Genomic DNA, 26,740 nt, shown 5'->3' on the forward strand with positions numbered 1-26,740 from the left:
ATTCCATAACGGTCAACCAATAATTTATTATTCCATAATGGTCAACAACAATTGTATTCACAACTTTTCCTTAAAAAGTGAAACAACCATATATTCTATCAACATCTCGTGACACTGTGTTAGTTCACTTTTTTGTTAATTTGGATGAGTTTTAATATTTTTAGTCATGAAAAAAACCCAAGCTGATAGAATTTAACATTTTGACAAGCGTACTAATTGTTAAGTATTCAGTTCCCTAATAATAAAACATAGAAACATATATTTTTTTGGAGGAATTTACTATGTACACAGAGAAAAGTCCCATAAAATCTCATTTGAGGAATACTAAAAAAATCACCATTTAAAATTCCGATGGAAATTTGCATTGATAACTCTTGCACAAAAGGCATATATATCAATAAAAAATGATATACAATTATAACTTTACCGCTTCTATTTTTATCAGAATGTATTGATTCTTGATTTTTGAGCGGTTTTATGGAATAACAAACAACTCAAAAGGTGTTTTAATTGCATTCGGGTTTTAGTTTTATTCTTCAAATATATTTTCTATGTTTTATAAATCTTGCAAAATTTGTTAGTGTTAAAACAAATCTCCGTTGAGCACCGTAGTCAGCATTTCTGTGTTGACATAAATTATCATTGATCTTGTTATGATTATATTTTAACTGTTTACAAAACTTTACATTTTTTTTTACTTTACATAAGATTAACTAAGCTGTATTAGGCAAAACTTTTAGGAATTTTTTATCCTCAAAAGTCTCCAGCTTCGTACTTTATTTGCCCTTCTTTAACTTTTTTTGATTGATCAGTCTATTGAAGACAAAACGCACGACTTGCACAAATAGAATATTTCATTCCTGGTATCTATGATGGGTTTATTCATTCAAATCAAACTATCAGGCATATTAATGTCTACATAGTTTGTACATACGTTCTCTGTGACTTAAAGTATCGCCAGACTTAGTTCCATCAGAGATTGATGAACTTCTCATTTTGCCACTTGTTTATTTTGTTGAAGTTTCAGTTCTGAAATTAAAATGATATATGCACTTTATATAAGTTTTCAATAAAAAGTACAAGGGAATATATTGCTTTATTCATAAATTCACTTTTTTTTATTGCAATCATTCTTTTAACATTTTTACAGTTACTTACTTTTCTTTTCATTTGGACTTTGATAGTGTATCTTTTATAAAAAGGGCTACCATCTTAATTTGTGGAAAACAACTATCGTAGTTTAAACATTTTGCTCAGTATTCAAACGTGATAACAAAAATCAAAGTTAAATATAAAAAAAGAAGATGTGGTATGATTGCCAATGAGACAACTATCCACAAAAGACCAAAATGACACAAATATTAACAATTATAGGTCACCGTACGGCCTTCAACAATGAGCGAAGCCCATACCGCATATAGTCAGCTATAAAAGGCCCCGATAAGACAATGTAAAACAATTCAAGCGAGAAAACTAACGGCCTTATTTCTGTAAAAAAATTAAGTCTATTTTAAAAAACAAGATTTTAAGACATTGATTAACGTACAGCTACAGTTAACATGAGGTATTACACAATATACACGTGTAAATGACAAAACAAACAGATACAACTCAAGGTTAATAATTAGTACATACAATTAAAATATTTACTGTCTACCTAATTATTTCTGAAAAGTGGAAAAATTATTTATGCTAATGACAAACAAATATATTATATCATTTATTCTTGTCATGTCATTGAGGGTAAAATGTGTCTACCATCTTCATAACTACGTTTTTTTCTTATTTTGTGCATAATTTGCTACACATGTTCATATAATTTCAAGGTTTCTTTAGGAATTAACACGTCTATAATACATTTATTAAGTCTATGCATCTTTAACGTAAGGCGTGAGTTTTCAAAAATGAATATTCTTACTATGTATTGCCGTAGATGGAATACAATTTTTTTCTTAATGCCGAAGTGTATTATTTTTATTTCTTTAATTTTCAGTTTTTGATCTCCATTTTGGTGTTTTACTAATAACATTGTTTTTGAAAACTGGCTCATGGTATAAAGCTTCTGAAATTTTCTCCAGAAGATTATCAAGTAATTAATTTTGATTATGATAAATTGTTAATTTTGATAAAACAACTGTGTTTATACCACAGCACCCAATACCTAAGAGTATCACTAAAAAGATTCCTTACACATTTGGTTTCATTTTTTTTGCCATGAATCTTAACTTTAAATATAAAAAGAACTTAAAATAAGGTAAACGTTGACAAATAGTGTATAGTACTGCTCCCTTTGAATTTTTGTTATTCATTGTATTTTACAATACTTAAGAAATAATTGATGCGAGCTATACTTTATTGTAGTTTTAACATGGGTAGGTATTATATTCGTGATTATTTTTTCCCGACCGACACAGAATACGACAATAAAGGTAATTTCTATGTCCGATAAGTATAAGTGTAAAGGCGTTTGTTTAGGCTCTTCCATGAACCTCCCTTTTTTGTCTGAAAAGAAGCAAACGGCTGGCACTGTGATTTTTAAGAGGGAGGAGTTCAATCACCCAGCATGAACGGTTGTCGTATCTAGGTCAAATATGTCAATTTCGGAATGCAACACATAACAATCATAATAAATGAATTAGTAAAATCGTATGCACCATTTAAGAGTTTGAAAGTGTTTTAAAATTAAGGAAATATATTAAGTGGTCATGATAATTTGGTGAAATTCATTATTCTAAAGAAGTCAATATACGCATGTGCAAACAAATTTTATTGGATTTAGAGAATGGGTTTATTCACAAAGCGAAAGAAGCACGTCATATTAAATTTCATCTTTTAGACTCTGATGAACTTAAATGCTTGAATTGTTACACATTCTTGTACAAGATTGATTATTTGTCTGAAATAAAATTCTTCAATTCTGAAGTACAAATTTCTTGCAATAAAGGCGACAGTATGATACTGATGATCTAAAGTCAGAAATCGATCATGTTTTCGTGTTTAAATATGGAACTACATAGAAGTTTCAATATTCAGTAAGTGCCATAACAGACACAGATGGAACTAATAATGTAAAGATGTTGGAACACCAACTACAGTAAGAACATGTGCGTCGACAGTGTCAGCGTTTGGTCTGTATGCATCACATGTCTCATGAAGTTACATCTAATAATTATTGTCAAATCTATGAACATGACAAAAACGCTAATAATATTATAAAACCGGCACTAAGTCATAATGTCCAATTATTTTTTTTTTAAATTGCAACACGATTTAACAAGAGACTACAAACATAGATACCTTTACACAGTTATATCATATGTGTGGGCATAGGTATCAATGGCTGTCTGAATTTCACAGCAAGTTTAAAAAAATTAAAACACTGAGAATTCGCATTTATGATAGCAGGCCAACAACTTTAGGAGTAATGCTAACTATCCTTTCTTCTCGTAGGTTTCTTGTATGAGGTTTGGAGTTTAGAGTAAACCTTTGTTAACAAATTTCTATTATGAGTGCATGCTTTGACACATCAATTGATAAACAAAACATAATAAGATATGGAGAACAGGTTGTTTTAATCAGTAATTGGAACGTGAAAAGAGGATATAAGAAATTGTTGTGTTGGTTATTCAATAAGATGAGAAAAAAAATGTGGAATTGCATAAACCCTTATTATTGTTAAATTAAATTGGTCAACTTGGTATGCATTTTTGTGGTGCATTCATCACCCGTCACATGTTTCAGATTTATTTAGAAATTTCAAATCAATAAACCTGCCAAAACTAGTAAGAATGCTAAACTGTATTTCTAGTCCGGTAATGATTTATTCAACTCTTATCAGAGCACTTTATTAAAAGCCCGTTATAACATGATGACAAACCTCGTCCCTTTACTAAACCTTACGGTTTTTGTATCGGGCTACCCAAAAGCGGCTTGTCATTTATGTAGAAAGTCGGTATATTGATTTAAATCCACATAAACAGACCAGAAAATCGATATTCAAAGCGACACAAGAACACTGAAAAGTAGCTATTAACAATTTTTTTTTTCAGTCATCAGATTAAAACAATGGATCCTAAGGTAAGAAAAAATCTACCAAAAACTAAAACAAAATATGTTTTTTATAGATAAAAGGGGGTCAATAACATTAATGAATATTCCAAACTTTCAACATTAAAAGCGAAGACGTTTGTATATACTTGTAATGGTTCATAAAAAATATAGATTAATTTTAATGAAATAAAAAGGCTGTACTATGTATTCCGCTAAATCGCAATGAAATAAAATCATATTTCAAAGCTCGAATAACATCGATTTATTATTGCAAATTTTTCTGAATGTACATTTAAAGAAATTCATGATTGTATTGCCGATAAACATGAATATAATATTAGGAAGCCAAACAACAAGACAGCACAGCCGACTTACACAGCCAGAATAACTCTTTGATGGTAAAGTTTACGTACATTTCGTCGTAATTTGTTTTTGGTATAAAAGAAATGTTGGCGACAAGACTATTGATGTATCAGACTTACCTTAAAAGTGCAAAGTTGAAAATATATCCATGAAGGAACAGACAAAATTCGAGTATAATTAAATGCATTTACCTTTTAGTTAAGCCAAACTCTAGACAAATACCTTAACGGTAAAGAAAGTTGACGGTCATTGTAAAAGTGTGCTTGTAAATTGATAAACATGTCCATATATAAAGCATATCACAGGTAAAGCATAACGGTCCTACTGCGTTCAACACAGCAATAACTATTTGGAACTCAAGGTTACGACACAGTAATTTCTTTTTTTTAAATGCAACACGATTTAACAAGGGACTACAAACATAGATACCTTTACACAGTTCTATTTTTTTTTTGTAAAATACATACATTCAGACCAAACATGATTCAACACGTTAAAAAAAATGCTAAAATATCAGGATTCTTCTCTGAAACCTATCATTTTCTTCTGTATTCAAACTAACCATAGAATTTATTGAAATATATTTACTACATAAATAATGTGTGAAAGATTAAAACTAAAAATATTGGTTATGTACACGTATATCAAACATATATGGACTTCTAGGATGCAAAATCTTTACATATGATACACCTGTAAATGGAATTTCAATAACCTAAAACAAATAATGGCTTTCCTTTATATCGAAAATTGTCTAAGGATTTGCACGTTAAGAGGTCTTGAAAAAAATGTCCACTTAAATTGTTTATTCCTAACAACTTTACATTAAAAATATCATGATTGCTGTAGCTACATATTGAAAACCAACTTGATCCATGTTATTTGTCCATAAAAATATTGTTTTAAAATGGTAAAGTTCTGTTGCAGTTTGTTCTTAGATACAAGATTATGAAAAACCCGTATGAAATCATTTATACCTTTTATTTTAAAGTACAAAAGCCAAAACCTCTCCACTCACCTACTTCATATAGATAGACAACTGACATTTGTTTCCTTTTTCTTAACGATTTTACATGTATATTTATGTTTCTGTTTATAAATGCAAAATTTATCAGAAATTTGTAACATACATTCTATGCAAATACTGTTTAAAAACCTTTTTTTATACATTTTATGCTTCAAATTACAATTTTCCAATTTGTCATTACACTACTATTTTGGGTTAAGGTAAGGTTGGTGTCTGTTTAAAAGTTTTAACCCGCTGCATTGGTTTGCAATTGTCCTAAGTCAGGAACTTGTTGTTCAGTGGTTGTCGTTTGTGGATGTGTTTCTTAAGTGTTTCTCGTTTTTCGTTACTTCTGAATTGAATTGTTTTATACTAGTAATTGTGTAACCCATTTTAGCTTGCTGTTCTTTGTAAGCCAAGGGACTAGGATGGATGACTTTATGTACCCATATTTTTACTAATTTATTAATTGTGACTGTTTATTGAACGCATCATGTAAATATAACGGAATTTGATGAGACTGTTATTAAAGAGAGAGGGTTAGCGCTATAAAACCAGGTTTAATCCACCATTTTCTACATTTAAAAATGCCTGTACCAAGTCAGGAATATGACAGTTCTTGTCCATTCGTTTTTGATGCGTTTTGTTATTTGATTTTGCCATGTGATTATGGACTTTCCGTATTGATTTTCCTCTGAGGTCAGTATTTTTGTGATTTTACTTTTTGGCACTCATACTATATTTTCTTATTTCTATTAAAATATTGTCTTATTCGCTCGTTTTCTTGTGTTAAAAGGGGCCAAAGATATCAGAGGGACAGTCAAACTCAAAAATCGAAATAAACTGACAACGCCATGGCTTAAAACGAAAAAAGACAAACGGACAAATAAAAGTACACCAGACACAACATAGAAAACTAAAGACTAAGCAACACCAACCCCACCAAAAAATTGGAGGTGATCTCAGGTGCTCCGGTGGGTAATCAAATCCTGCTTCACATGTGGCACCCGTCGTGTTGCTCAAGTTATTACACACCCGGTGAATAGTCTACTTCGGTAGATCACATTCATGAAAAGGAAAGGGGATTGTAGTAACGACGTGAGGAACATATCAGATATCATCTGTAAAATGGTTAAACTATTCATGCCAAGATAAAAAAATAATACGTATGTGTGAAAAACGTGAACCACTAAATGATCACAAAAAATCCTTTTATTGGACCGATGTCCTGATTGTTTTACCACCTGTACATTGTTATTCACAAATCTAAACATTTGCCACCCTGACACAACATCACAAACAATTTATATTATAAATGCATTTTGTTAATCGTAATGAAGTCCAGTCATCTTATAAGCTGTGATTATCACGTGTTAACGCAATGCAAGTTAATATGCCTACATTTATCATATATATAATTTATATACATTCTTTAGGATAACTATAAAGAAAGCACTTTTGATGACCTTTTTCTTTCAAAATGTCCATCAAAATATAGTAATCATCGACTAGATAACGCTCAGGGTAAACTAAGCGAATGCAAATGCCCAACCCATGGTAAAATGAAAACAAATCTACGGCTGCCATGAATTATTTCTTAAATAATTTCCACTTAAAATAATTGTAAGACTGTAGTGTTATCTTAAAACATAGGTCGCTCATAGAGAGCATCGTATACAATTTACTGTTATGAATGCATTTTGTGTAACATAATGAATTTTAGTAATTACAAAACCTATGCATCACCTGTTATATGTCACAATATGTGCATGCCTATATATATCACGCATATAGACTCCATATTTTACTATGGATATTGTATACAATAATGAACTTTTGCTGACCTCGTTTTGTGGTTTGTCCTTGATTATTGTAAAATCAACAAGAGTAATATTACAGGGTTAAGCTATACTGATGAAAGTAAACACGGTGAAGCTCTTGGTTTAAACTATAGGGTTATGTTCATTTTCAAACAAGGGAAGAAACCGCTACTGACGAACTGCTTATTCCCTAAAAAGTAAAATAACAAAATTACCGAACTCCGAGAAAACCTCAAAACGGAAAGACCGTAATCAAATGGCAAAATCAAAATCTCAAACAGATTACATAAATGGTTAACAACTGCCAAATTCCTCATTTGGTACAGATATTTTATTATGCCTAAGATATAACTAGCTCAGAAATGTCGGTACTGTTTGATTTAAAATAATAATTTAATAAAAATCTCTATTTCCTTCTCAGTTTCACCTCTTATAGAGATGATGCGATTCCAGAATTACAGCTCCTTGGTGTGTTTTCATAATAGATTTATGACTTGTTTTTATTGGTTAAGTACTATTAGTGTATCATGTTAATCCATTGAAGGGCAAAAGTATAATCTATAGTTTGCATAGTTTTAAATATGTTTTAAAAAATCTCTATTCATTAGACATGATAATAAAAAAACGAACCTGAACACAAAACGATTTTTCAAAAAGCATTTTTATCAACTGTCATAAATGATAACAAAAAAGGGATGACAACGACAAAAACTAATTAAACATTCGTTTCAGAATAGCACAACAACGCAAGGTGAAGGTCTCCAATTACGATGTAGGTATAAACTCTGTCTCGTTTAAAGTAACATTGCAATGTCAATTGTGAACATGAATGTAGTGCATGTTTATTTACACATAACCCATGTAACAACATTTGAAATGAATACATATCTTATTGCGTTAAACATGCCAAGACGATGTTTGTCGACAGGTTAATCACCTCTGTCATTCCTGATAATGCATGCGATTCCAAGATGATGTCCACCCACAAAAAATATATCAAACCTAAACAAAAAACTTTTGAAGTACCGAAATACTTTTGCTTTTGTTAATTGTAGTTCCCTTGGTGCTGGTGTTTCGTACTGTTTTATTTTTATGCCCGACATACGATAGGAGAGGAGCATTTTGTTTTCAGGTCTGTGCGTCCGTTCGTCCGTCGTACCGTTCGTTCGTCCGTCCGTCTGTCCCGCTGCAGGTAAAGTTTTTGACCAAGGTAGTATTGATGAAGTTGAAGTCCAATCCAGAGAAAATCATAGTGCGAGTTGGGCATTCGTGTACTGGGGACACATTCTTGTTTAAAATGTATATCTATACAATGTGCTAAATGGGGTTTATTAATGGTTAAAAAAAACGTTTGTGCTAATACATTAATTAGTGTCGATTGTATATTGCTTAATAAGTAATCTAAGGTTCCTCAGTTCGTTCGATATATACAAATTCTTGCAGAGACGACACATTTTCAATGAAAGTATAGTTTTCATTCGTATGATAAAACTTTCAACACGATAATAGATTTCATAAAATGGAATCGTCGAAATTGTCGTAAAAAGAGTTTCCACGTTCCACTTGCAAAAGATGCTATAACAATTTGTCAGGAAATTGGATGTTTGCCATACCACTGTTCATGCCAACGCACTTTATGGCAGTACCCCATCAATCAAAATGCAGTGTTTTAATAAAAGATTTTACTTTGAATTCACGTATTATTTGTGAAAAAAATAACATTTTATCAAGACGATTTTCTTTATAAAGTCAATAATGATGAAGACTTAAATGAGCAAATGAAAGATCCCGCAACTACACTATATTACAGAACGAACAACATGTTTATGAAACTATAAGAACATTTTTGGTTGACAAATTAGTAATCGCTTTTGCAAAACAACGAATTTAAAATATATGACATTTTTCCCTTTCTTGTTACTTGTTATGAAGTTGACCGGTCATTGTCATTGAATCTTGTGAAGTTTGATTGGATTAAGTTATATAAGTTAAACTGTTTATGCTGTTCATACATGACTATTGATTAAATAAGAACTTGCATGCATGTGTACAGTAACTTAAATTTATTACCTACAAACTGGACAATGGACGAGTCAATATTATGTTTTATCAATGAAAGTAAAGATATGAGAGGTGAGGATTTCCACTTCTTCTATTTTCACAAAATATTCCAAATACACAGTAAATAAACAAAAAATCTTATGCGGAGAAAAAGAGAAAGTTCATATATCAGACGTTTTAAAATATTCTATTTAAACAAGTAATTTTTCGTAAAGAAATGCCAAAATACATTATACGCATGACTACAACAGGTAAATTTATTGTTTATCTTAAATTTTCAGTCTCATTGGTGTAAATTAATTACAACCAAACTAAAATAGTTATTAGATAAAGTCAATATATGTCCGATCCGCCTATTTTGAATATCAAGTCAATACGATCGTTTTAAGGTCAATTTCGTCTACCTCACACAATAGTCTTAGGCGCTATAGTTGAATCTGCCACAGCAAGTTTTACTCTTTTATGGGCTTTTTAAGTGAAAGCACACTTTCTTTATTCATTTTATAAATGTCATCAGCTGTTACTCTGTACTATTATGAACTTTTACATGTGCAGTCGTAGTAAACTGTTTAAGATATTGCTAGGTCACGGGGAAACACTTGACATGTTCACATATTTTAAAATTCTAAAATCGAGAAAACAGAAACTATGTCGCCTCTCAATGCTGTCAAGGTGTTTAACTTTTCATTGTATGGATTCTGTTTTTTTCTCCATAAAACCATTTGAATGGGTCCGTTTGAGTTCAATTATAATACTGTAATACTATAATAATGATTTTTACGGAAAATGAAACCGAGAGATTTGTCCACATGCCAAATCAAAGATATTTGAATATTAAGCTTTATAATAGGAAACTAACCAAAACAACTTAAATTTAAACTTTGCAATAGTAATTCAGACACATGCAAATTAAAGGTATTCACATATATAAACTTTTAAAAAACAAAACAATACTCAACCAAATAAAGTTATAGTCCGTCCGTCATCATTACATCAAAAATATACATTATTTTCAATTATAAAAGAAAAAGTAACAACTGCTATTCAGGCAATTGAACATCAAAGTTATATATTTTAAATGTATAGTGACGTATCAATAGCTTGCTATATAAACATGTATACAGTAATAATCGATCATCAAAGAAAAATAGTTCTAAGAGTCATTCAGGCAATCATTTGCAGATTGTTATTTAACCGGGATAATCAATAATTAAACAAAAAAAGCATGTTAACATTAAAAATAATGCATAAAATGTATTTTCAGATATGTATATGTTTGTAAAAATATTTATAAAAACTTTAAGAATATAAACTTGCAGAAGATACCGTTAACATTATCGGTACCAATTCTACAGCATCAGATACGGTTTTCGACAATTTATGACATGTTAATAACGCTCATGACGAAAACAATGTTCAAATCCATGGCAATTTAAATTATACGCTCAAAGCGAAAACAATGTTCAAGGCCATGGCAATTAAATTCATACGCTCAAGGTGAATTGACGATTTTAATACATACACTTTGCGCGTGGTGGTGGGATTTTTTGACAAAAATAGTACATACACTTTGCGCGCGGTGGTTGCATTCGTGCCTTTAATTTATCTCGTTTCATTTTACAAACAATTCGTGAATAAAAAAACTCCGCCACATTTTACGTGGTCGCAAAAAAAGCAAAAAACTCATGTAAAAATTTAATATTTACAGTACTATATTCTGGGTTTCTATGTTTCCTGCCATGTTCACATAAAGAGAGTTTCTGCTTAATATGAAGCGATTAACGCATCTTAATGTTTAAACTGATAAATTCAAGCAACCTTCTTCTGCCTTGTTTTCCTTCGACTTATTGGATTTGACTGTCCGTTGTTATCTACTTTTTGTGATCATGAGACATTTTATTGTGAAATGAAACCAATATATTTTCAAAAGAAAAAAATACAAAAGAGTCAATCAAATCCCATCATTCCCAGACAACACCTTGACCATAAGAAATAAAAGTGTTATGGAGTAGTCAATTTCACACTCCTATCGTATATCATATCGCTATTATTTCCCAAAGACATAAATCTTGTAGAAATAATTGATACACTCAGATATTGCAGATGCTACCTGTCAAATATATTTTGATTAACTTCAATACGAAATGTCAGTGCTAGAGAGCTTTAAATGTTGATATTGCATTTCATTTTCATTTTCAAGTAGCTCAACTTTTTAAGTCTATTCATAACACCTCGAATTTCCCATTAATCTAAGATATGACTGTTATACAAAAGCTCATAAAAGAAATCGGCTTGTTATTTTGACATCTGACACGAGTTTGGTATAAAAAAAAATCTTCAGTCAGGCTTGATTGGGGAAAAAAAAGAATTTAGCATCAAATAAAGTACAAAGTTGAATATCATAATTCCCCAATGAGAAAAATAGATGTAAAAGCTTTAAAAAATTGATATATTTTCATTTCATTTTCTATATCCCCACAACAAAAAAACACTGAGTACACATCTGTCAGAAGTCGCAGTTATTGACAGTTGGTTCAAAGCCAATAACAACAATTCAATTTATTCTGAGAAAAGTATTGTACATACGTTGTGGTTTATAATGATTTAAAGAACAAATCATATTTTAACCACAGACTGCATAATTAGATATATTTATGAACACCCATACAACTATAATAATAAACTGAATTTCTGCAATAATTATAAAAAAAATATATCATCAATTAGTGTATCATTGTTTTAAAAAAAAGTCATATTGAATGGTTGAATTTTTAAAAACACTTTGTACTTTGTGATCCAAACAAGTCTTCCAACTGATGTTATATAAACACATTGTAAAATAGATTTCTGTAGGACGGCGACCAAACTTATTTATATCCAGCAGTAAGTTTAAATGTTTGATGAGTAGTAGAAAACCAAAGTTTTGATGTAGGCGAATAACATCTGAAATGGATTTACATTTCACAAACGGCTGCTACCATCAATCCTGAGAAAAGAAAAGCAGAAATAATGTAAAACATTTAATTATATTCTTAATCATAATTTATGTCTTTTACTCATTTCATATGATTAACAAAAGACAAACTGATATCAAGATAAATAACAAACACTAAAACAGGACATAAAACAAAACAAACATACCACGATTGTTGTTATTTATGTAGGCTAATGTGAGAGTAACTCCTCCTGTTTGCCCCCTTTTTAATGCCTCGTTCACACGGACATTTAATTCGAATTGAATTCGAAACGAAGGCGAATCGAATACGCAAATCGCGTTCACACACTCTTCATTTTTAATTCGAATTATCTAATTCGCATTAAAAATACGCTTTTGTGAATACGAATTAAAAGTTAACATCGTTTGGACAGTAAAGCAAATTTGACACCGCATTGTAATTCGAATTAGAATTGAAGTTTTAATCAAGTGATCGACGGATTAAAACTTAATCCTCCATTTAATTTAAAAAAGAATGATACATAAATATCATTTCTTCTTTTAAAATTCGATTATGTGTTGTCTTCCTTTAAAAGTCTACTGTTTGGTCAGTATAATAATATGCAATTCGTCGTCTATTTCGTCTATTCGGATAACTCTTCTTATTCATGAAGTAAATAAACTTTAAAACTTGTTGAATGTTTTACGACATACAGAATTTTGTCTACAAAAACAAGTGCAACGGCATTTTCCCGCACTGCAATGAGGAGAAAACATACATACCTAAATACACAACCATATTTTTTTTTATATATTGCTGTCTTCTTCTAATTTGAAATCTATTTGTTTGTATCTTCTGTGTAAAGGTGTATTTTCGTGTTGAAACCTAGACATATTTCCCTGTAAAATAAACCAATGTGTTACATATGAATTGTGTTGGTAATATTCAAACTTATGGTTGATTGGAAGTGAATTTGATAAAATAATTTAACCCCCCCTTTTCAATACAAACTTGACATCTATGAGTCAGAGTATTATTAGGGACAATTCCATGAATCTGATCAATACTAGTACACACAATTTCACTTAGATTACTACATTATAACGATCAGCATTAATTTAATCAAAATAGTAGTTACATAGTTCAATTTCAGAATAAAACATTTTGAAAATGTATTTCTTGCAAAACGTTGTTTTACCTTGAATATAAAACTTGATACATTAAAGAGTATTTATAATCCACCATTAAAATCAAAATAAAACCAAACGTAAAACCAAGCTAGAATATGCTCGCATAGTCACATTTTCTTGATCGGTCATCTGTAAAATCTGAGTGAAACCCGAATTTTAAATATAAAAAAATATATATATGTTCATGATATTAAACTTATTAAAATGTCACATCAATTTATAATAAGCAAATAAAATGAGGTCAAAGTCATATCAAACAAACTGGAAATATATGTACACCTTACAATCATTCCATACACCGAATATGCTTTAAATATAGATGACATTTTGCACATTGAAAAAAGAAACTAAACAGAAAAACTTAAAATCAATAAATGAACCATGAAAATAAAGCCAAGGTCAAATGAACGCCGCCAGACAGATATGTACACAAAACAATCATTACTTGTTTTAAATATAGTTGACCTTTTGCTAATTATATATAAGAAACAACCTAAACTATGAAAACTTAAAATTGACCAATTAAACCATGAAAATGAAGTCAAAGTCATGGTAATTGCTGACAGACATTTTTTTGTTATTTTTTTTTATATAAATAAGGCCGTTTGTTTTCTCGTTTTAATTGTTTTACATTTTCATTTTGATGTCTTTTATAGCTGAAAATGCGGTATGGGCTTTGCTCATTGTTGAAGGCTGTTCGGTGACCCATAGTTGTTAATTTCTGTGTCATTTTGGTCTCTTGTGGAGAGTTGGCTCATTGGCTCATTGGCTTTCTGCGACTAAAGTTGCAAGATCGACAAAAAATATCTAGGTTCAAGACGGACCCACGCACATAACGGAAAACAAAATGTTTTTACGCTAGGCCAAATAACATGATGAAAGAAAAGTAATACTCCTTGGAGTTTGATATTTGAAAAATAATAATTTTAAACTGTGCATTCTTAATTATTGATATACAATGCCTCGTTTGATATTCAGTGTTTCAAATCTTTACTTACAGTTGACTGGATTCGCCTATATTTCCTTAACTCTAAAAACTCTGCAGGACCTTCATTTTCATCAGCAATATCCTCTTTTGACATACCATTTGGGTGTGAGTCATGTTTTAAATACCATGACATATTACCCTTTAATGTAAATATTCATGTTTGATATATAAATTATATTTTCTCTTGAATGCCAACGCATTATGTTTTGTAAGCAATAACATTCAACTTTCACTTGAATATATTTAATCTTACAAAAAAAAATAAAAAAACACAAAAATACTGAACCCCGAGGGAAATTCAAAAAGGAAAGTCCAAAATCAAAAGGTAAAATCAAAAGTCCAAACGTATCAAACGAATAGATAACAACTGTCATATTCCTGACTTGGTACAGGCATTTTCTAATGTAGAAAATGGTGGATTGAACCTGGTTTTATAGCTAGCCAAACCTCTCACTTGTATGACAGTCGCAGCAAATTCCATTAAATTGACAACAATGCATGAACAAAACAAACATACTAAAAGAGTAAAAACGTCAAAAATAGGGGTACATCAGTCAATATTGTGTTATCATCTTCATATCACTATAAAAACAACAAATGTAACGAAGAAGCACAAAAAAGGCATACATCAAATTTAACATACTCATTGAACTGATTATTGATTTTTTTTCCTCATTTTTCAAACTATTCATACTTCTTTTTACAAAAAGCACCTTAAAAATATTATTGTATTAAGATCCTCAGTATTTAAAAAAACAGAGGTTTAGACAGTGTTACTCCATTGATAAGAGGTCTCTTTTTTACTTTTTTTCTGGAAGAATTAATGTAAAAAAGACAATGTTAGCATTAAACAGTTTTGGCTAATCTGTTAAGATCCTTGTCTTTTTTGGTTCTCGAAACATAAAAGTTTTGGGTTATCAAAACGTTATTCTCTAGTGCACATGACAAAGGTTAATCCAGAACAATGGATTCGTCACCTTTTGTGAGTTCTTTCTTTTAATATTTAAAATATACTCTTAATTTGGTCAATCGATTCGATCTTCGTTTACTATTAAATTCAACAAAATCGATTCGGGTTATTTTATATTTTTTTAATTAGCTTGTATGGGTAGGTATGTAATTGAGTTATTGTGTGATAGAAGAGTGATGTCATAATATTAAATTTTCACAATGTTGAACACTTGTTTGTTAAATGTTAACCAAACCATTCTTGACCGTTTAATTCCTCGTATCAGATCCTCATTAAAAACAAATAAACAACATGTGTTTTGCTTGCGAAATGATGATCTTATTATGTATAACTATCATCGTAAAATCACAAAGACCAACAGGAAATATCTTAGTGTAAAATCGAGTTTTCACACAAGTAGTTTTCGATATGCCTTAATGCCATATGAATTCTTTCTTTTCTCATGGAAACAGGTTTGTAATGATATTTTATCATTTCTTATTTATTTCTCTCTACTTACAGTTGAGTTGATTCTTCTGTATTTACTTTGCTGTAAAAATTCTATTGGCCCGTCATCAACAACATCCTGTATTAAAACTTAAAGTAAACATTTTTGCAAATAATGTACAAACTATAGGCTCTAAACAGCTTTTGTTGCTCACCTGTAACGTCAACAAAGGCCACATTTTAATATAAAGCACTGCGAAACGGCAGTAAATCTATCAAGAGTAAGCTTACAATTTCAGTAATGTTTTGTAGGTAAAAAAAGGTTTTTTTAAAAACTTGCATCTGAAGGTCATTGCTCAACATTTAAAATATTTCTGCTTCCTGTCATATTTTACTTTTCATTGCGAATTTCAAGATAATAGAAAAAATATTATTCACCCATGTGTTCTATATTTACCTATGGTGACCTTGTGGGTTTGCAGAAACAACTAAATACCCGAATGATCATTTTGTTAAATCTGTTATTCAAGGGCAATATCTCATACAATAATTTTTCTAGCAGTTTTGATGCTAAAAGACGATAGGTGGAGCTAATTTTCAACCGTTGTCTATGTATAGAATTCTTTAAAAAATGGACAAATGTTACATTTTCCCCCATGATCCAATATTTCCGTTGTGTCGTTTGTTTTCTCTTATATTTGAGTGTGAATTCACATTACTATAAGACATGTTTTGTTTATGTAATATATACGTGTTTCTCGTTTCTCGTTTTGTTTATATAGATTAGACCGTTGGTTTTCCCGTTTGAATGGTTTTACACTAGTAATTTTGGGGCCCTTTATAGCTGTTCGGTGTGAGCCAAGGCTCCGTGTTGAAGGCCGTACTTTAACCTATAATGGTTTACTCTTTTTTTAAATTGTTATTTGGATGGAAAGTTGTCTCATTGGCACTCACACCACATCATCCTATATCTATGTCACGGTACTTTTCTATCCCAAATTCATGTATTTGATTTTTATGTTATATTTGTTATTCTTATCGGATTTTGTCTAATGCTTAGTACCTTTCTGTGTGTGTTACATTTGAATGTTGTGTCGTTGTTATCCTCTTATATTTAATGCGTTTCTCTCAGTTTTAGTTTGTTACCCCGATTATGTTTTTGTCCATCGATTAACGAATTTTGAACAGCGGTATACTACTGTTGCACTTATTTAGCCGTGTCGACAATCGTGATTAGCATACACGGTCATTGAACTCATTTTGAAAACAATATACCCCAATGACGATTACAACCAAGCTTGTTGTTTATATTTGGCCCTCTGATTTAAGAGGAGAATATTTTTGTAAAAGTTAAAAAGACGACGACGGACGACAGACGCCAAGTGATGAGAAAAGTTCACTTGGAACTTTGACCCAGGTCAGCTAAAGCAAATACTATTAGCACCTGCAATGACATATCAAACATTTGTTTAAACGAACTTGTTGAATATTTTGTTTCAGTTTGATTTGATAGAAAAACAAGTGTATCAAAAACAAAATCAGAAGCTTTGATCAGACATAATTTCAAATAGTAAAGTTCATATAAACGATGACCAAATACCATGATTCCAGGTACACACAGACATATACACATGACAGTGAAAATGGAATGAACTTTAAATGGACTAATACCTGGTGCACCAAAGAGATAAACATCTACTGCAATACATGGTTCATACCTCATGCAATTTCATTCATAGAAATAAGGCAACACAAGTGAGATATATTTAACCATTCCAATGTTAAAAATATGAAACAGAAACCAGAATTTAGATAAATTGCCACTCTTGGAAATGCAAATTATGCAGTGTTGTAATGACTTGTTTTATCTGAAGGTGTAATCAGTTTGAAATCGTTTGCCTGTCATAAACTGAATACACTCAAAGAATGAGTAAATAAACTCATCATAGATACCAGGACTAAATTAAGTATATACGCCAGACGCACGTTTCGTCTACAAAAGACTCACCAGTCAATGATAGTTTCTGTTCATTCTTTTGGTAATATCAATATATTATACAATAATGATGAACTTGTTCTATCGTATGATGCTATTAAAACAATTACATTTTTGATACGAATATTTTCAAAAACAAAAAAACAGATATCAAACTAAAGTTATAAATAAATACAAACAAACGAATACACTTACGTCTTCTATATCATCATCTTCAACAATTAATTCGCCAGCATCTTCCCGCTTCATCATCTTGTCTTCTGCGTCCATATCGTCAAGCCATTTGAGTTCGTTCGAGGTAAATATTCTTTCCATTCCTTTCCTTACAAAACAAGTACCCAATACCATAACAGGAAACACAATAGATATTGTTTTTATAGCTTTTATGACCCATAGTATTCCCAAACATAAAATTTGGAAAAATGTAAATAGATGAACTCGATTGATCCTTACATGGCGAAGATACATGTGGTCTGGTTGGTATTTTGCAGGCATAAACATTATCATGATACGGTCCATTAGCTGTCAAAAATAAAAGCAGAATCAGAATCTTTAACAAGATGGAACAGCTAAGCACAAAATATGTTTTACATGAGAGAGAGAGAGAGAGAGAGAGAGAGAGAGAGAGAGAGAGAGAGAGAGAGCAACATATTAATATGCACTCATCTATTAAATTTCAAGTTGATGTGAACACAGTAGCATATTCAACGCTCTTAAAGGTTGAACGGGTCACTGTATATGTTTACCTGTTTTTGAGAATGCATTCGCCTTCTTTGCCCTTTTAATGACGATACAACACCGCGGATTATTACCATGAGCATATTGGGAGTAAGAAGATCTGATTATTTTTTTTTATTCAGTATGTATTCACTAAATTGTTTACCTGCATTCCTCTGAGAGCTGATACTCCCATGTATAAAAATACACCATATAAAACAGGCATGGGTACACGCTGAAACAAGAAATAAAAAATATGATAAGCAAAACTAAGACTTATATCAAATTATAAAACCTATTTCATTTCATTCATTTATTGGTTTCAAATTTAAATTTTAAGAATTCTACATTGATCCAAAAAATAATAAAAATTGATAGTTTGGATGACTAATTTCAAATGTAATAAACCCATATGGCAAAGGCTACTAACAACATGAACAAGTAATCTAGATTTACTGTTTTCTTTTTGATTTTCTACGGTGTCATAATTTTTCCGATAAACATGTACTTGACTTGATATTCATCTTCAAACAAAATCAAATACAATCTGAACGTTAGTTTAGCACTTACCTGTAATATTGCAGGCATGAAAACAGAACATCCATTCAACAATGCAACAATCAGAGGAGTAAGACGCTGCTCTCTACAAAACATCTATGTTTACAAAATCAAGATACTGTATTTGTAATTGCTTCAGGCTACCAAGTGTTATGAACAAATTTGACAAGTTAATTAACGAAATACAAGTTAACAAATCCAGTCACACATTTTATTTAACATTACTGTCTAAATAAAATGTTTGATGATACGATTCCTATTAAAATTTGTAATGGAAGGGTCACTCTTAATAGGGAATTGGTCTTGCATGTGATCCTTATTAATATGGTGTTTATTAGGTAGACCCTTCTGGTTAAGTTTAATATTTGAGAAGATTCATTATGCAACAATGTCTGTTTGCTTTCGAATATGGTATGAAATGGATCTGATAAACATTGTTTCCTCGAATTTTTTGTTTTTATTCATGTATATAAATAAGTAAAGATATAATTATACGTTTTAGAGGCAACATTATTTCTGGTTAATTTTAATCTGTACACACCTACAACCAAGGAATACTGGTTTCTCACCGGGTGCAGTACATTCAGATTCCATTTTAAGACTGTTAACATGTGCCATTGATCGGACTGTAGCAGCAACATACCAAGGCAGACCGAAAAACGAGCATACCACAATGCAGAACGTTGTTACTGTCAAATCTAAATGGTAACCACAACCTTTCTGTATGGGAAAAGTAAAGGTTCAACTCCTGTCGTTAATAATTTGTGTGAATACAAATCAATAAAGGACGAAAAAGAAATGAGGGTTTTCTTTTTTTCAAGGTAATAACTATTCAACTTTAAAATAAAGCAAGTATGAGTGGAGCTGAGTTTTTATTCTCTATGTCGCTGCAATGCTTGATTAAATAGCCATATTCTTATGCAATTATCGAATCTATATTAAAAAGCAAACATTATCTCCATTTTGTCATAATTAACAACATATTACAAATTGAAAAGCAATGGTCGAATAAATCTTAAGTAATTGCTCTGAAATGTTTGCTGCCCTTGCTGGCTGCCATACTTCACATTTTAAATAACAGGATTTTTCTTCTGTGACCTCGTTTTTCTTAATGACTGTTTCAGTTCGATTTTTCTGAAGATAACTCTAAAGCTTTTTGCGAGATTCAGAGAAAAACACAGTGAATGAACCCTTTGTTTTGTAATGTAACTAAAACTAACTGAATCCAAAAAGCAGTATACCATTGTATCACCTCGTGACCTCGTTTTTCTTAATGACTGTTTCAGTTCGATTTTTCTGAAGATCACTCTAAAGCTTTTTGCGAGATTCAGAGAAAAACACAGTGAATGAACCCTTTGTTTTGTAATGTAACTAAAACTCACTGAATCCAAAAAGCAGTATACCATTTTCACGTTCAACAATGTTGTTTATAGGCCTCAGTTCAACCAATAAAGGAAAGGACCGACACGGAAATCTAACCTTGAGTTTGTTTTCCTTTCTATTGATTATGACTGCTGTAATTTGTTGGTCCATGAAAATCAGTATTACAGCCACAACCGCTGGTAGAGATGCAGCTATCATTGTCCACCAGGGATTAGCAGAACTGTATGGGCTTGTAAACCATGGCCGTGTAGGGTCAGAGGGCTAAAATAAATTTGATGGTTAAAACTCGGAGCGATATTGTAATTAAAGGTAGTCACTTTAAAGTTGATTTTGAAAGCTTACAAAAATTGATTAAATGATGATCTTTTGTAAAACAAGTAACAGAACTTAAACTAATTAAACTCTTTTATAGTAAAGAAACATTGGAAACAAACCTGTATTTTATCTGGAACTTTTAGCTTCGGAGTTGGAACTCCCAGTAGCACATCAACTAGCACCATCAAACAAATTGCGATGAAGACTGCAAAGTCTCCTAAAGTCTGACGTACCTACGAATTGAAATATCATTGATATTCAATCGAAATGCTGTGAATACTACATAAAATTGAGAATGGAAATTGGGAATGTGTCAAAGAAAGTTCTGCTCTAAAGATCTTAATTTTTCTTAAACAAATGTTTTAATAGAATAATCTGTATGAAATGGTAAAATTCAAATCTGTCATGCGGTTTCACAAAGGAAATCAGTAATTGACAACAGACAACTGATGACGGTATGTAATACTCCAGTCAAATAAATGTTTGCCAAATTATCTATTTCCAAATGGTCTGAAGAAAAAAAAAAACATAATTGAAATTTTCAAACAATATATTACGGTTGATTTTTTTTCTAATTTTACGCGTACTTTTTAAATTGAGCAAATTCTATTTACAACATGAAAACGGACTTTAGTGATGAAGAAGAAAATATCATCGAGGATTTGAATAGATTTAAACTTACTATTGTCGGGAAGAATGGGCTTTTCTTCATTTTAACCAGCTCCCATGCAATTGTAAAAGTTCCAATACCAAGAATGATAGATAAGAAAAACACATTATCATGGTAAATTGGTGTTTCACAACCGGAACCTTCCAAGATACATCCTAAATCAACACACTCCTCCTTCTTTATAATATTACAGTTAATAATAGTTGTATTCATCGTTGAATTTATATTTACAATAGACGTTGGCATTGTTCTAACAGTTGTTATGTTTCCTGTCTGATTATTAGGAACACAGTTGCATGTATAGTCTAACGGTATGTCTGGATGTGTATTATAAAGATGTGTTCCAGCTATTGAGAATATTTTTTTAAACGATTCTACTATGAAAATTATGGCAATTAAGCAAGCAAAACTTTCTTCTGTAAATCTTGTTATATAACGCACAAATGCACTCAGATCAAAAGCAACAATTATCAGTAAAAATACAGCTGACCATAGACCTATCATGCATCTGAATGACAGAAAGTCCCACTCGTATTCTCTGAAAGTATAACATTATCACTTAATATTAAAACATCAATCTGTTTTCGTCACTAAGAAAAATTATTGCCAATTTTCATGACAAGAAATGGTGTTTTACTTTGTTTGGTGCTACTTTTAAACATATATTATTTGAATTTACAACAAGAAATAAACGGCAAACAAACAGATGATAACCCAATTGGTACTATTTGCTGTACCCAATTGGCCAACTTGATTTGTATATATAATAAAAGCTGAATCGTCTATTACTTTCTAAAATTTCCTTTATATACTTTATGTCACATCTTGATTTTTTTTCTTACTACAAACGCGATATAAATTTCAAACTAGGAACTAAGGAGAATAACGTGTAAATTTAAGCTTTCTCAATGCCATAACTATTAAAATTTATAAACCCTGCTATCACGAATTAATAAACCGACACGAGTTGTCTGAGTCAAAATCGCAAGCAACATATTTTCTGACTCAAAGATTGATTTTAAGTTTGAACATAGGTATACTACTATTCCCTCTTGTATCTAACACTTAAGTTAAAGTATGGTATTGATTGGGGCTCAAGTTAAAATTGGTTTTATTAATGATTTGGTCTATGTTTGTTTTGTTTTGTATTATGATTGATCGACTTCTTGCCTATCCTCTATGTTTTTCAATTACAATCTGCATCTGTAAAATATATCGGATAGTTTAATGCTGTTGAGCTGTAGATTCCACATACCTACACATATCGTAGATAATTATTTCCAGAACTAATACAGGACCAGTACTACCCATTATAATAAGTGGCTGTCCACCAAATAATGCAAACGCCAGATTAACAAATGCTACAGCTAAAAGACATTCCATTGTTCCCTGTAAATGAAACCAAAATGTGAATGTCTGTTTAAATTATTTTTTTAATATTTTCTTTAGATATATGATGTTTTCAAAACCAATAACTTCAAACTATTCATTTATTTTCCAAAGATACAAAGATTTTGTTTCCATGTTTGGCTGCACTGTTCGAAAAATAGAAAATGGTGGATCGTAAATGCGCCAAGGTTTTTCGAAATTCTTAATGTTCTAAAAATGCACAAGATTGTCACAGATTGACAATATCTAAGACAAAACATACGCTGACTTTGAAACCATATATGCGCTATTGTTGAAGAAATTTGCTTGACCTAGAATTAATGAAGTGGATATCATTTCAGAACTAAATTGAAGATTTTTCACTTTCATTATAAAGTTGTAATGAAAGCCGATATTTCGCCAAAGTGAACCTTGTTCTAAAACTTAAGCAGATACTTTCCGTATCAAAACAATGTTTTTCCTTAAACTTACCATATGCTGGTCTGTTTCCACACCCAGTAAAGCTCCAAATGTAATGTTAGGTGTCAGTGTAGCTAGATACATGAATAGTATAGCACCGATACACTGTATATGTAAACCATCCTTAAAGTCACTGATGTAAAAAGGAACTTTCCGTTTTACATCTTTAATAAGACCTCCAAATAATCTACAAAAATGGCATCTTTAAGAAGATCTCCAAATAATCTACAAAAATTGCATCTTGAATTAGACATTAAAATCGTCTACAAAAATGACAAAGTTATTGTCTAAAGTATAACACAGACAACATAAAGTGGTTGATCAAAATTATAACACATTCCATCTCTGAAACTCATTAAATGCTTTGTTTGCGGATTTTATTAGCATTAAAATTTTTTTCCATATTAAAAACCATATTACTTTACTTTGTCTTTCCTTGTTTTTGTAAAAAATAAAAATTGTGATGTTACTGCAAAAATAGATATCACAAATTAAACTCTGATTATATCAAACTATCGATATACCTCCCCGTTCGAACAAGTGTATCATCATCTTCATCATCATTCTCTTCAGACGCCAAGTCGGACTTTTGGGAAACCAATTTTCGTCTTTCCTGTATAATTTAAGATAAGTCTAAAATATCTAGACTGTTTAATGACAAATCATTTTTAAAACATTGTCTATTTATTTCATGATATAGCAAAAATCACCCATGATTCAGATTATTAAATAACATTATGAAGTTATATATAAGTTTCCGTTCTGATTTCATCTTCCATCTACACAAAGTTCAACCATTCCCATACCCAACAACTAGGTCAAAAAAATTTGGTGAGTTGATAAGAATTATTATATACATGTATCATTATAGTAACAATGAGCTTCACAAACCTGAGATGGTACTGTGTTAGGCGGTTCTAAGCGGACATCAGGATCCCATTGACCAGGGGGAAGAACTGTCAGTTGGTCTAAATATTCGTCAAATCCATGCATTATATCTTCTCGTGATTTTGCTTTGTATGCAACCTCACTGAAAATCTGTAAATTATTCAAAATAAATTTTGAAGTTTACAACCGAAGGAGACAAAAAATGATTTTAATATTCAGATCAGAAAGCTGTTGGTTCGGTACCCGATATATGTGCATTGTATGGTCAAAAACAGCCCAAGTTTATATAGCAGAAGCATTCGACTTTTCAATAAATAGCAAAAACCAGAATATTTTAAACAATTTTGTAAAACTGTTATATTTAGGGGCCAAAAAGGGGTCTTACTGGACATACTCCTTTGATAAATCAAGGATAATGTTTATAAATAAATAAACAGTTCGAAATCAAGCTGAATTCTAGTAATATTTTATTAGCAGAATGCAACGATTATCAAGTCGGGTAGTTTCAAAAAGTTGTTTCTATGACAATATACTTAAGATTTTTGGATAGGTAAATACTTAAAAATATAAATACCAAAAATTTGTTAACGATTAAAAAAAGAATAATTTACCTTTTACATTTACGTCCATTTGTCACTAGCGACGTATTTTAATGGATGCACATAACATATGTCTTAAATTGAAGATGCATATTCATCAATTTCATTGAAAAAATAACGCCAAAAGATAAAAGAATGATCTTATAAAAGCATGCACTTTTGTAGCTTTCCCTGGGAAAACAGGTAGAGATCGTATCAGGAAGAAGATATTGTCGTGTTTAAATACTCTGCTCTTAAACGTCTGGTGTTTACGCATAAAAAACATTTAAAATTATATGGTGGAAGATAATTCAACGACCAATTATGATCTGTCACATATATTAAGTTTGATTGGCTTTTACTATTTAAGCACTAAGGCCAACTTCTTTACTCAAAAAGCAGAAGTTGTCTCAAGCGTGTCACAAGTTCGTTTTCATGTGACACAAGTTATTTGCACCTACCAAAATAAGTCGTTTCTGGTGAAGAGGAATCTTAGGGATCCTGTACTTCAAATCAACTCAAAGTGATATGTTGTGAATAACTTATTGAAATATATCAATAAGTGACTTAGAGTGCATCGTATTCGTTTCTTTAATTTAACTTATAGCAATCCAGGTACCCTCAAGACCAAATATAAAATACAATTTATTTGATTGAAAACATAATACAGTCATGATATAATTTGGAAATTAGTATGGCGTTCATTATCACTGGACTAGTATATATTTGTTTAGGGGCCAGCTGAAGGACGCCTCCGGGTGCGAGAATTTCTCGTTACATTGAAGACCTGTTTGTGACCTTCTGCTGTTGTTTTTATTTGGTCGGGTTGTTGTCTCTTTGACACATTCCCCATTTCCATTCTCAATTTTATTTTTATGAATAATAAATTTTTAACCTACGAGGATTTACAGATATTTTGTTTTTGATTTGTGTAAGGGAGATAATTAACAACTCACCTCATCGACCATCATATTGGAAATGGCTCTTCCTATTTCAAATATATAGCTGGGTACAGATGGCGGTGTAAGATGAAGGAAAATGAACCTGGTCGGTAATGCAACTTCCGATAAATCACCAATAAATCTGGGTTTAGTCAATCGAATAAAGACTGTGACTGGCTTTTTCAGGTCTTCCAATTCCCCAACCCACACATTGGCAACTTCTGCACCCTCAGGAATTTTTTTCGCAAAAGGTGTATTGGGCTGAAATTTGTTTATGTCTTGATCAATTTAACAGTATGAATATATCACAATGTACTTAATTTCTTATTTTAATAATGAATACAATGAATGGGATAAGTAAATGTTGAATTAAGTTCGGCAGTATTTTAAATAATACATCTTAATTGATATCTCGTCTCTTCCAAGCACTCTTGTAAAAACATGGTAAAAATCAATGTGTTAATTTAATGTAAACAACTTTTTTCATATTATTGATCTTTTACTGTAATTCATTTTCGACTGCTGATAGATCTATAGGAGTGCTTGTGGATTTGCTTACTACCTCTAGTCCTCTTATCAACTGCCTATGAATTGAGATTTAGCTCTATTATTTGTGTGTGGACTAATTTTGACAACAGTGTGTTGTTCTTAGAACTTCCAGTATTTGGTATCTTATGATTTTGTCATATGTATGGCAGAATCTCAGTATAGTTTACACAACATATTGATGCATGCTACAGATATCAGATCTCTTCAGAAATCGTTGACATTCTAGCATGTTTCTTTTTTAATGCCAGTATAAATTCAAAGAGGGTAAATAAATCAGATATTCGTTAAACAGATAATCATAAAAAACATATTTTTACAAAACTTAAAAAGACGTCAAAGAAAAGAAAACACAATTGCACAACTGTGAAGAGCGTAGATGAACTCATCAGAGAAACTAGATTCAATACGTTTGTACGCCAGTCGCACGTGTTCAGAACTGCAAAATAAGGAAAGAAGTTAAAAGGCTTTGTAATAGAAATTTCCGACA

At 31.1% G+C, this 26,740-nt stretch overlaps 2 protein-coding genes across 6 annotated transcripts in view; both read right to left on the reverse strand.

The window, feature by feature from the left end:
• The window catches only part of LOC134720960 (electroneutral sodium bicarbonate exchanger 1-like), a 30,109-nt gene extending 25,287 nt beyond the window's left edge, over window positions 1-4,822 (reverse strand). Inside the window, exons 1-2 of one of the 3 annotated variants that reach the window (XM_063583582.1) lie at window positions 4,605-4,822; window positions 935-1,029 (exon numbers count right to left, since the gene is read on the reverse strand). In XM_063583582.1, coding sequence (XP_063439652.1) covers window positions 935-995 — 61 coding nt within the window. In that variant the 5' untranslated portion in view covers window positions 996-1,029; window positions 4,605-4,822. Of the gene's footprint in view, window positions 1-934; window positions 1,030-4,532 lie in introns of all 3 variants that reach the window. The other 2 variants (XM_063583580.1, XM_063583581.1) reach the window with 2 other exon arrangements.
• A 7,220-nt stretch (window positions 4,823-12,042) lies between these two features.
• LOC134720961 (electrogenic sodium bicarbonate cotransporter 1-like) overlaps window positions 12,043-26,740 on the reverse strand; it is a 30,331-nt gene continuing 15,633 nt past the window's right edge. For all 3 annotated transcript variants that reach the window (XM_063583585.1, XM_063583584.1, XM_063583583.1), the window contains 16 exons: window positions 25,720-25,965; window positions 24,189-24,335; window positions 23,822-23,910; window positions 23,310-23,484; window positions 22,705-22,838; window positions 21,462-21,987; window positions 20,899-21,012; window positions 20,561-20,725; window positions 19,623-19,801; window positions 19,094-19,166; window positions 18,690-18,758; window positions 18,002-18,328; window positions 15,884-15,949; window positions 14,425-14,553; window positions 13,019-13,135; window positions 12,043-12,286 (listed from right to left, as the gene is read on the reverse strand). In XM_063583585.1, coding sequence (XP_063439655.1) covers window positions 13,043-13,135; window positions 14,425-14,553; window positions 15,884-15,949; window positions 18,002-18,328; window positions 18,690-18,758; window positions 19,094-19,166; window positions 19,623-19,801; window positions 20,561-20,725; window positions 20,899-21,012; window positions 21,462-21,987; window positions 22,705-22,838; window positions 23,310-23,484; window positions 23,822-23,910; window positions 24,189-24,335; window positions 25,720-25,965 — 2,532 coding nt within the window. In that variant the 3' untranslated portion in view covers window positions 12,043-12,286; window positions 13,019-13,042. The remainder of the gene's footprint in view (window positions 12,287-13,018; window positions 13,136-14,424; window positions 14,554-15,883; window positions 15,950-18,001; window positions 18,329-18,689; window positions 18,759-19,093; window positions 19,167-19,622; window positions 19,802-20,560; window positions 20,726-20,898; window positions 21,013-21,461; window positions 21,988-22,704; window positions 22,839-23,309; window positions 23,485-23,821; window positions 23,911-24,188; window positions 24,336-25,719; window positions 25,966-26,740) is intronic.

Source organism: Mytilus trossulus, chromosome 6 (assembly GCF_036588685.1).
Source record: "Mytilus trossulus isolate FHL-02 chromosome 6, PNRI_Mtr1.1.1.hap1, whole genome shotgun sequence".
Taxonomy (NCBI): Eukaryota; Metazoa; Mollusca; class Bivalvia; order Mytilida; family Mytilidae; genus Mytilus; species Mytilus trossulus.